The sequence below is a fragment of the Crocodylus siamensis genome, chromosome 15 (assembly GCF_052110815.1).
Source record: "Crocodylus siamensis isolate JL-2025a chromosome 15, ASM5211081v1, whole genome shotgun sequence".
NCBI classification, from domain to species: domain Eukaryota; kingdom Metazoa; phylum Chordata; order Crocodylia; family Crocodylidae; genus Crocodylus; species Crocodylus siamensis.
This window is the reverse complement of record NC_143409.1, coordinates 38,793,605-38,805,951: the sequence shown is the minus strand read 5'-3', so window position 1 is coordinate 38,805,951 and position 12,347 is coordinate 38,793,605. Positions and strand designations below refer to the sequence as shown.

The window sequence follows — 12,347 nt, the reverse complement described above, 5'->3', positions numbered from 1 at the left end:
TGCTCTCCCCAAGCACATGGAAGTGAGAGGCAAAGTTGAAAACACTGGCCTTGAAATAAACACACCTGTAGTAATTTTCATACAGACAAATTATTACAGGTACCCACAGTCTCAATGCACTCAGAATTGATTAAGTTGACCTTTTTTTGAAACTGCTGCAAGTTTTAGCATGGGTATTCCATAAACACACTTTTAAGGAGTACTTCTGTACTTATTTATATAAACAGCAAACTACACATGATATTAGTCCAAAGACAAAGGGCTCATGATTTACCATACAGTTCATTGGGCTGGGCCCAGCAGAGTCAACAGCATTTGGAACTAGCGACGGCATAGCTCAGCACTGCTCAGTACATGGGTGTATCCCAGAAGCCTCTCGCAAAGGATCCACGCACTAATTAGCGCCCCACTCATGACTGGAGCCAGATGTTCTTGTCAGAAGTCCTGGGATCCTCCAAAAATTTATATGGAGAGAAGGCACAGGGCAACCTGGTCTGGCTCTCTCTCATGGAGGGCAGGGCCACAATAAACATATGCGACAGGCTGACAGGGCAAGAGAGGGATTCTGGGTGAACTGTTTGGTTTGGTGATACTTGCCAGATATTTAAGACTAGTGAAGAAACAGGGATCATTAGAGATGGGAAAGAAAGTACAGCTCAGCTGTGGGAGTGAAGAGGAAGTCAAAACATATGCAGTGCAGCAGGGCTCCCCATGACCTGGCTGTGTGGAATGGGCACTACCATACATCTTATTCAGATGGACTACACTAAATTCATTCTGGCAGGTTCCCATGAGTACATTTGCCCAATATGGGCCATGTGTTTTATCATCATGCTCAGTGCTGGCTGCATTTAATCAACTTCATAGCTGGTTTCCATTACTGAGCATATGCTGCTTTGAGAAGCTGTTTAATGATAGACTTTATATTTAATGAAGTCTCCTTGTATAAGGAAACCCTTTGTATATTTGCCCTGCAAATATAAAGAGGGGCTTTTCCACCCCCATGGTGATTTGGGGAAAACACTATCTTGTATTTGAGTAAATATGGTATATACTTATGAAATTGACAAAAGATATTTGAAGTAAATGGAGAACAGCAGATCTATTAACATCTGCAATGAAAAACACAGCACCATAAAAGTTTTGAAGGGAATCAACAGTACAGACAAACACTAAATGCCCCTAAAACAAAACTGACTACAAAGGAGTCTAAGATGGAAAGCCACTAGACATTGTCTTTCAGCCACATTAGGAAAGTGTCATGTTCCTGCGCAGGGAACAAAAGATACCACCTGCTGCCAACATTCCCAAATTTTCTGAGAATTTAACCACCCACAATTTTAAAATCTGGAAAATATCCATAACTTTTTAAAAAAACAACATGACTGGGAATTTGGAAAAAAAATTACTACAGAAACTACTTGCTTCAAATCCCTCGAAAGAAAACTGAACTTCACCTGCTAAGCCAGGGGTGGGCAACTGAGTTTTGCCACTTACTGAGTTTTGACAAGTCATCAAGGGCCACATGACAGGCAGCCAGGGGAAGATAAATATTACATTTTCTAAATTTTTTAGGGGCCCTGTGGGCTGGATAGAATGGCCTGGCAGGCCGCATCTTGCCCACCCCTGTGCTAAGCTTCCTACCTGTTCCATGAACATAATGATGCAAATACAAGAGCAGGCAGAGTGCACTATACATTGAATTAATTACATATATATTATAATGTTTATCATTGGTCACAAGTACTGATTATTAAATGTAAACACGGAAGATTCCAAACCATTAAGGAACTTACCACAATCCATTCTGCAATATTTTCATACAGCTCTGGATTAAAGATTGCTTTCTTCAATCTGGCTAGTGGGCCATCAGCATCTACTAACCGACACCTCATAAATACATCACAGTAGCCCTTGAAATCATTGCAGGGGGATCCAGGTTGGAGAGTAATGGTTTTGTGATGGAAAAACGCCTCCCACTCGACAGACCCGGTACTTGCACAAGTCATTGGCTTCACTGAACAAATTAAAATAATGGAAGAGTGGATGTTAGTAAAAATACTCTGAGAACTAATGAGCAAAGGACACTACATATATTTAAAAACCTATTTAAATATATAAAGTACAGTTTGAAAAATAAGCAGATAAAAAGGCAAACCAATGGCCCATCTAATATGTATTTTACTTTTAAGGTCCACTGGCTGTCCTTGTGGGAGAATCTCATCCTCTGTATATTCATAATAAACAGAGATGTGTTTTATATATCCATATCCAAAAACTGCATCTTTTTGGGAAAAACTGTGTACCAAAGATTATTTCTCTTCCCACTTATATCCATTCTTATTCACTTAAAACTTTTGCCAAGATTTAAGTTTTCAAATCAAATTAAAAAAAAAAAAATCAGACTTTATTGAGAAAAATCCTGAGATTTACTCCTGTATTTATATCTAGACTTAAGGTAAATCTTACTTTTATTCATGCAGCACACATGGCATAATTCTTTATCATCCTTCCCATCTGAACTAGCACAGGTACATTCCTCCAAGCCATGCTTCTCACAGATAGAGCCAGCACATTGCTATTTGAGACAAAAGTAGAGATACGTAAAAACCAGTTTCTAATACAAGTTTATCCTATAATGGGTAAAAGGAAAATTTTACCTTATAAGGGATTTAAAAAAAGGGGGGGGGGAAATGGAGGGGATAGAATGGGTACACAGCCAATGAACACTCCACTTCCAGAATCTTCTGGTTCCAGAGGCCAAGAAGCAGAGGCATCCTTCCCTCCTAGGGGCTGGAGAGATGGATTTCATGCATGCCACTCTGATGCCTGGAAAGCCCTAACATAGTGCTCACTGGCTGTCTGCCTCACTCTCTGCAACACCTAGTCCTTCAGCTCTGATACTTGAACAAACATGGCCTGAAGCAGAGAACTGTGGGTTATTGGAGGACCAAGCAATACTCCATAGAGAACAGACATTTCAGAAAGCATTTCAGAGATTCCTCAGTCTTTGAGGATCATTTTTAAAGTGTTTCTTTGAATGTGCACATCTGCAGGCTTCCTGTTCGGAGAGTTTCAAAGACGTTTGGAAGGCTTCAACCATTATGTCTGTCCAGGGCCTCACTTAAAAAAAATGTTTTCTTTAAAAAAGGCTTTAATTTACTTTGAAGTTTACAAACTAGAGTTACTTTCTTTTTTGGGTAAAGTCTGTAAACCAAGAGACTGGATTCACTTAATTTGGATGGGAATTTAAAAAGTTTCATGGTTGAGGTACTGCATATTTGATGTTGCTTTTAGGTGCAAGTAATGATGGAAACCTGCAAAGAAACAGTTGCAAAACTAGGCACAGCACTGTAATATGTAAAAAGAATTATCAAAACCATTGCACTGACATGGCTATTCAACAAAATAAAAATAGATCAAAAGTGTTAAAGAGACAGTATTTGAAATTGTTTTCCTTTGAAAAAGGAAGAATATTCAATTTATGTATTTATTTATATTTTAGATGTACATTCTGTCCTTTCTAAAAGGCAGCAAAGTCATGATAATCTTATCAAATGTGATTCAAATTCTGGATGATCCCTCAGGATCCAATTCAGTAGCAAAAGAGTATACCATCCAGAGTAAAGTTAAAAACACACTATTTCAAAATAAAGTGAATTTATAAAGGAATCTTATTGCCATTTCTTCACAGGAACTATCTGTATTACTCTCCTATAAAACCAAACCAAACACATCCAAAGCATCTAAAAAAACAATAGGTAAAGTTTCCATAGGCTGCAAGTTGGATTAACCCAAAATAAACAAACTTGTTCTTTTTGAAAAGAAAATGACTGATAACAAAACAAGGGTAGGAAAACTTTCATCTTGCCATGTGCCAGAAAGAGTCAAACTGAATACATCTTAAACATGATTTAAAAAGCACCTTGCAAATATCTGGCTAGTTCTACAAAACTATTTAATCAGTCTCTGAGCTATCAAAATATTAAATGGCTGAGTCTGCTTGTTCCATTGATATAAACTGAACTGAGAAGAAATGAACACTCCCCCCGCAAGTTTAAGAAAAGACTCCATTGCAATGCTATCCTCAAGGTGCTGGAGTCGCACCGCTTTACAATTTGTAGCATTACCTCAGGCCATAAAACTTACCCCATTTATACAAACTTGCGTCTGTCTGTTGCAATCTGTGAAGTTTGGTTTAGGATCAGAGGCTGGACAGAGAGCACTGTAACCATTACACATTCCTTCCCTTGCACAGTCAGAATCATTCCGACACTTGTCAGTTTTCAGTTTGAAAGTGCATTGTGCGGTACAGCAGGGGCCTTGACTGGGACTAGAAAGAGAATCAGAAAAAGCAAATGAAGAAAAATGAAGATAGATTTTTTAGAAGTTAGTTTTGCATCCTCAAGCCAGACAAATTTTCAAACTCTTTACTAAGCAAAAGGTAAAAATAAAACAAACTTTTCTAAGAAATGTCCACGCTTAAGTGGAATGCCACATATCTGTATCTACACCAATAGTTTTGTTATTTCCCATCTGAGACCATAAAAACTGTATACTGATTTCCCTCCCCCGCTGAAGTAGCATATTTGCTACACTGCAGGCAGTAATTCTCATCGTGTCAACTGTAGTGATTACATTACAAAAATAACAAAACTCTTTCTAGTTACTTACACTAGAAAAATGACTTTTCCATGTACACTTATGCTTGTTCATAAATATTTAAAGGAAAGGGGCTTCATTTTGTAATTTGGCTGTGTAAATAATTAGGCAATTAGCAACTGCTACTACTACTGGCATAGACTAAATTAAAGAAGAACTAGTTTGTCTGACAGCATCATTTTCATTTTTAAAAAGTTCAGTCACAAGGAGTCTATATTCTCAATCACCTACATAGCTGTTGGTCTGAAGGGAACCTATCAGTCTCCTGGTAAAATGAAAAGGCCCTGAAATGCCATTTTCAGAATTAAGCAGGTGCATAAATCTGGTTCCTTCCTAACCAGATTGCCATAAATAACTGGGCTTACAGAAATAACCTCGGAAGTCATGGTTCACTTGCAGCTAACAACATGGACTGGAGAGGCCAGAAGCAGATCACCAATCCTAATATTCTCAATCCTAACAGATGGCTAAGAATACTTCTTATAAAAGATATCTAATAAGAATATCAGTACCACTAATATGCCAACTGCAGCAGCAGTCAGGAAAGAAATTACTGAGGAGTAAACTGGGGTGGTTCACTGTGTAATGTCCACATGCAGATTCTCACTGTGGGTGACTTCAAAACAGTTTATACATACCTGAAGGGAGGTGTGAGTTACCTACATGAAGAGTGACAGGGACCACCACACCAATAGCAACATCAGCCCTGAAGGTTTCTATACTCAAACAGTATTTGATGAAGGCAGAACTACAACTCTGAGCAACCATCTTTCAAATATCAGCTATGGAGACAGCACAGGGAAGCTCTGGTAGTACAAGCGGTTTCACCTTTGTGATTGTCTAACAGTTTGACTCTGGAAGACATCATCTGGACAACCTTTGGGCTGATAAAATGGTGCCCTTTGATCTCTACCTCTCGTTGTAGAGATAAAGGGCTGTGAAGGCTTTCTGAGTTGGACTTAGGTAGAAGGACAAAGCTCTTTTTATTTCAAGCATCTAGAAATAAATGGCACCCCGACTCTTAAGGAATGAGTACACAGGAAGAAAACCATCAAATTTATTTACTGATTGAAATCACCCACATGGGAGTGGTCCCTGCACTACTCCCATGACTGGATTGCTAAGAAGCACATTCTGGAGCTATCCTGTTTGCTGATATAACACGCATTATAGTCTTGTGCAGAATAGAGTAGACAATTCCCTCAAATGTGGTGCAGGAAAGCTTGACAGGTTTTCACACTTATCACAAAACAGTCACAAACAGGTGCAAGTGTAGGAATGGCAACCCTTTGTATACGCTGGATAGGTCCTTCTGCTACCTGGGTGAGGACTGAACCATTGGGATACGGGAGGGTGTTATCAGTGCACTCAGCAGGTGCTCTGCTAGAAAACAGACATCTCACAACTAGGACACGCACTGGAGAAGTCTGAGACGCACCAGCACCACCATGTCAGTATAGACCAAGACAAAGAAAAACATCTCGACTGTTGTAGCGGGCTCACGCTCAGCTAACAAAAGGAGTTCTCCAGGGACTGAAATCATTCCTGTAGGAGACACGCTACACGTCATGACATCCGCAGTAGGTTCTCTGAACTCCAGTCTTGGAACAGGAGCCACGTTGGGCTTCTGTATGTTCACTAACAGCCCTGGGATCTGGAACAGTTACACTGTTGTGAGAATAATCTCTGACGCCTGCTGGAGAAGGCCCCTTTCACCATCCAAATAACCTATGAAAAGGCAGACTATGACCTGACCATTCCCCCTTCCCCCAGCTGTGAAAAGCATTCAGCCAGAGTACCTTGGAGACTACTTGTGGCTAAAGAGCCTGAATGGAAAGACTTTGTAAATGTCCTAAATTTCCACAAAATAGGGATTTTCTGCAAGAAAGTCTGATTGCAATATGAAAATATTGATTCTGAAAGTTGACAGATACCCAGAGGAGACAGTATAATGGTAGCTAGTGTCATCATCACGAAAAAAAATTCTTCTTAGAGTCAGGATGGAGCATCATCATCCCCCTTTCCTCTCTGGGACCATAAAATAACTACTGTAGAAACTTCTTCTGAGATGCAATGGTACATCTGCTTTCACACCCACAGACTGCACAGCTAAATGCTGTTTCCTTCTTGAAACTGATACTTTCGGGGACCAAACAGAGGAAGACTAATAGGAATGCCTCAAGGTACAGTAAATGTCTAGTAGTTATGCCTCTTCTTCAGATCTGCGGACTATGCTTCCTGGGTATGTAAAGTGGCTCTTGAACCTTTCAATGTATGGAGAGTTTATAACTCCTGCTGTATAACTCCTCTCCTTCTAAAGGTAAAACCATCTCTGTAACACCTTTGGGAAACCTGGAACCCTACCACTCATGACCAATGTTCCATAACTACTGAGCAGGAGGTAGTATTCAGTGTGCAGCACCGCCTGAAGAGATCTCTTGATCACTACATACCCTGTGGTAAACAGTGCATGGTACCAGCAATGCAATGGAATCCATGTCTTCCCAGAAGAGCTTGCTAGCTACCTGTCTGGAATCAAAGATCAGCCAATTTTTGTCCAAAGAAGTCAAAACGTTTGGGCTCTTGTTCTTTACTAGTGATGAATAGCTGCTTAGATTTCTCAAGTGCCACAGCTGCCAACAGGGCAGTCAATATAAAAGCATTCAGGCACCTCTGGAGAGGACTCTATTTTTGTCCAATTTCCTGTCAGCCACAACACAAGAAACAGGAGTCTGTCTGTCTCAGAAGCAAGACTACTTTAAGCCTCCACAATAACGGGAAAATTGAAGGCCCCATTGCCAAAAATGACACCACAACACAGATGGGTATAAGCCCTTCAGCCACTCTGTCAGAAGTCAGGAGGTCTGGGAAGGCAGTCTAGAGAACCTGGACCGTTCTCTACTTATAGACTTTGTAGACTGGTGAGGTGGCTCCAGAAACATGCTCAAAGTGGAATTATGCTCAGGGTTGAAATGAAGGCTGACAGCAGGATTACAAAAACTGGATTTCGGGCTGGATTAAAATCTGGAACCACAGATGAGAGGAAGACCTCTGATCATAGGGATGAGCATATTAAAAGTATTAGAAGTAAGTGGAGTGTGTCAAAGGAAGGTCTCAGTATTTTTTTCTTACCAAAACAAAAACTTCAAAGGGGTAAAAGCCCTCAAAGGCTGCCTATACACATGCTTTGTGCTTTAATTAGAGCAGTTCCCAGAGAGGCACTCTAATTAAAATGCCTCACTGCCATATTTTTTAAGCCCCCATGTGTTTAAACATGGCCACAGGACCAATACCCATGATGGTGAGGTAGTGCCAAGTGTTCCAATTAGAACACAAACCAGCATGTGTATAGGCAGTCAACAGGGCTTTAACCAAAGCTGTATCTTGAAATAATAAATCAACAAAGTGCCCTGTCTTGAGTCCATAACAGCTTGACAAAAACTGAGGAACAGGAAGTGTGCACCGCCTTTCATGTCCTTGGCATATGTGCACCTGCAGTGATGGTAGGTACATGGACATAGGACAAGAACTCAAAGCAGTAAGGTTAATTTTCTTTAGAGGACCCACTACATATCCAAAGCAGAACACTGGGGTTCCCTGATAGGTAACAGAGTAGCAACCAACCACTGGGATGAAATCCAGCATTTTTTATCGCAAGTTCTTGCCCCAAGCTATTCCGAATTTTCAATATATTATGCCCTTTTTATGCTCAGTAGTTTCCTCCCTGATAGCATAGTTAGAAATTAACATGTAGCCTTTTCAGGTTCAGAAATCCAAATTTTGACTAGATATAGTTCTAAATGTCTTGTACATCTGCTGCATACTAAAATTCATATTTTATATTACCAATACGAAAAAAAGACTGAGGGAAATACAATCATAGCTATCAGAGTACTTAAACAGAAGACAACAAAACTCTCACTCAAACAGCAATTTACATACGTGGTGCTTCAAAGACATGTAAAAATGATTGCATGGAAATGTTTTCCAATTTGAGTAAGCAACACAGAGACCTGGGCGAAGGAAAGCAATTAAAGCAAAATGATGGAGCATTCCTTTGATGTCTCCCTTGTTATGCTCCATATGTGTTTTTAAAGTGTTAGAATTTAAATTTGAGCCAAGTCATAAGGCAAGGCAACTGAGCAGTGTTAACACCTAGTGGTTCAAAATTAGCTGAAGGTAAGTTTTTTTTTTGAGAAACCTAATATGGGGAAATAGTATGAAAAAGCATAACAAGTGGAAATATAGTGTCCATCTTTAAGAAAGGGAAGAAGAAAGATCTGAGGAACTAGACCAATCAGCCTTGCCTGTCTCTGGAAAAAAAAATAATAATGCAGCAGATCCTCAAGGAATCCATCTCTAAGCACTTAGAGAAAAAGGTGATAAGGAACAGTCAGTATTCATGAAGAACAAGTCATGCTTGACCAATCTGATGGCCTTCTATGATGAGAAGATTAGTTCTGTGGATGTGGGGAGAGCAATGGATGCAAGAAAGCTTGACTTTAAGCAAGGCTTTTGGTACAGTTTTCCACCACATTCTTGCCAGCAAGCTAAGGAAGTGCATGTTAGATTAATAGACTTGTACAGTGGACAGAAAACTGGCTGGGTTGTTGGACTCAAAGGGTAGTAATCAATGGCTCTATATCTAGTTGGCAGCTGGTATCAAGTAGAGTGCCCCAGGGGTCAGTTTTATTCAATGTCTTCATCAATGATCTGGAAGATGGGATTAAGTGCACCCTCAACAAGTTAATGGATGCTACCAAGCTGGGGATAGAAAATATACTGGAGGGTAGGGCTAGGATTCAGAGAGACCTAGACAAACTGGAGGACTGGACCAAAAGAAATCTCATAAGGTTCAATAAAGACAAGTGCAATCTCCTGCACTCAGGACAGAATAATCCCATGCACTGGTACAAGCTGAGGACCAATTGGCTAAACAGAAGTTCTGCAGAAAAGGACCTCGGAGTTACAGTGGATAATAAGCTGAATGTGAGCCAACAGTGTGCCCTTGTTGAGAAGAAAGCTAACAGCATACTGGACTGCACTGGTAGGTCCATTGCCACCAGATCGATGAAAAGTGATTATTCCCCTCTACAGGTTTCCCTTGCTTTACGGTGTACATGCATTCCTGGAAAATGGCATGCAACTCAAATCCGCATAAAGGGAACCACTTTACAATGCAACAAATAGGGATACGTTCCAAGACCTCGACCATACTGAACCCCAGACCCATTTCTATCACTTTTACAAGACTATTTTGGTATTTGCCAGCATCAGACAGTACACACAATCACAGGGCGCTATTATAACGAGGATGGCAACTACAGAAACATGTCACGAATGCGCAAGGTGCACAGATTCCCACAGGAATTCACACACTTGCACAACGCACTCCACAAAGCAGCTGACTGCAGGCTTCCACCACACCAATTGTATAAGAGTGCATTTACCTCGCATAATGAATTTTTGGTATTAAAAGGGTCATTACATAAGAGCGAATTTGCACGTACAGAATCTGCATAAAGCGAGGGAAACCTGTATTCACTGCTAGCGAGACCACATCAGGAGTACTGTGTCCAGCTTTGGATCCCCGATTACAGAAAGGACATGGACTAACTGGAGAGAGTTCAGAGGGCAACAGAAATGGTTTCCCAGCCCTCTAACATGACTTATGAGGAGAGACTGAGGGAACTGGGCTTATTTAGTTTGGAGAAGAGAAGACTAAGGGGGGATTTAATAACAGGCTTCAACTACCTGAAGAGTGGTTACAAAGAGAATGGAGCTGGACTGTTCTCAGCGGCAGCAGATGACAAAACAAGGAGCAACCTTCTCAAGTTGCAGCAACAAACGTTCGGGTTAGACATGAGGAAAAAGCTCTGTCACTAGGAGGGTAGTCAAGCACTGGAACAGGCTGCCCAGAGAGGTTGTGGAATCTCCATCCTTATAAGTTCTTAAGGCCCGGCTAGACAACGCCTCAGCTAGGATGTTATATATTGACGGTCCTGCTTTGAGCAGGGGGTTGGACTAGATGACCTGAGATCCCTTCCAACCCTAATTTGCTATGATTCTATGATTCTAAAATTGTAGGAACTGAAAGAAGATGGAGAAAGATTGGCAAGATTGCAAAGATTTAGAAATATACAAAGTGGTATTACTAGACTATGAAAAGTAGCAACGTGAAAAGAGGATATGATTATTCTATTGCCTGCATTAAAATATGCTTCTATGCCTGGCTCAAATTACCCTCAAAACACTAAATAATTTTCCATCGCATCTTCCATCACTGATAGTATTCTGTAATCAGGTAATAGTTTAATGGTTTACTATAGAAAGTGGTGCTGAATATATGACAAAATACTGTCATGCGAAATCATAATTTTTATGAACTCGGATGCTTGGAAGTAAATTATAAATCTTTCATAAATGTTTAAGCAGGCATGATAAGAATAGTAATTTATCAACACAATAGAATCTTATGTTAAAACTAAAGTTTTTATCACTCAAGTTTACTTTTAGTGGTTTTCTTCATTGTTGATGAAACGTTTAGGCTATAAGCTGAAAAAGAAAGACTATCTGCAAGGGAAGTTAGTTTGCTAGTGTAAATAAATAAATGTATTTAAATTGGGTGAAGTTTTAAATTGATGCTGTGAAGGGCTGAAAACAGAAAACCGATTTAATGAGGCACTAACTGGGCTGAGCTGGGATACAACTCACATAAGGTAGAGTCATTTACACACCAGTCTTAAATGTCAATTAGTCACAACTGTTCAGAGGCAAAATGTTAATTTGGATAATTCAAAGGTACTTAAATGTGGGACAATGGGCTTTCCATCTGTAAAGTCTGGGGTTCCCTTATGGGGATCACTCAAAACCCAATCAAGTGAGTTGTTTGTTTATAGCCAAGTAGACAGTGACTACAAAAAAAAAAAAGGTTTTGCAAAAATAAACTTAATTCACTAAAATACTTATGTGCTTTTCAGTCTTGTTTCGATATTTTCATACTGTGACTCAGATGGTATACTGCCTATAAACAAGGTAACAAGATATAGTTTGATTGTTAAAAATTGGAAGTGCTGGAAAAAAATCAGTATGGTATTAAACTGTACCCTCAAATCACCTCCTTCAAAACCATGTAGAACATATGGCACTGTAAGTCTAAATTTGGTTGCTTTCAATGTGGCATAATAGTCTCACAGAAACGGTAAAAAGATGTTTCACACAATTCAAACAAAACAACAATGTATACCTGGCAGTATCAGTCTCCAGAGAGTTCTTACATGAATACAGACTTTCACATATCTGGCCCTATAGACTTTAAATTATTTGCAACAGTATATATATAAGATAGGGAAGTCTAGAGCTGTAGGGAGTCATGCGTTCCCTTAGGGTTTGTTTGGACTCATTAGTGCTCTCCTGCACATAACATTATCAAGCCATACCCTTTACTGCTTTCTACTAAACAATGCCCTTTTATGCAAGGGAAAGTTTTTGTGTTTCACTGGTATTTTAAACATGTTAGCTGAATAGCTGAACAAAATGGTACTAAAACCAGGTCTTTTATATCATACAGCAGCAGAACACTCTTTCAGTGTCAGTTCTTCTACTGGGACTGAAGTTCAACATTGCTGTCTGGCAAGCCATTAAAAATTTAATTCAATGGATTCAAAGGCACTGTAGCACCAGTG

At 39.8% G+C, this 12,347-nt stretch overlaps 1 protein-coding gene across 1 annotated transcript in view; it reads right to left on the bottom strand.

Moving 5' to 3' along the window:
* The window catches only part of ADAM10 (ADAM metallopeptidase domain 10), a 114,416-nt gene that overhangs the window by 9,064 nt on the left and 93,005 nt on the right, over window positions 1-12,347 (bottom strand). Inside the window, exons 12-14 of the mRNA XM_090028256.1 lie at window positions 4,150-4,333; window positions 2,470-2,578; window positions 1,797-2,017 (exon numbers count right to left, since the gene is read on the bottom strand). Of these exons, the coding sequence (XP_089884382.1) occupies window positions 1,797-2,017; window positions 2,470-2,578; window positions 4,150-4,333 (514 nt within the window). The remainder of the gene's footprint in view (window positions 1-1,796; window positions 2,018-2,469; window positions 2,579-4,149; window positions 4,334-12,347) is intronic.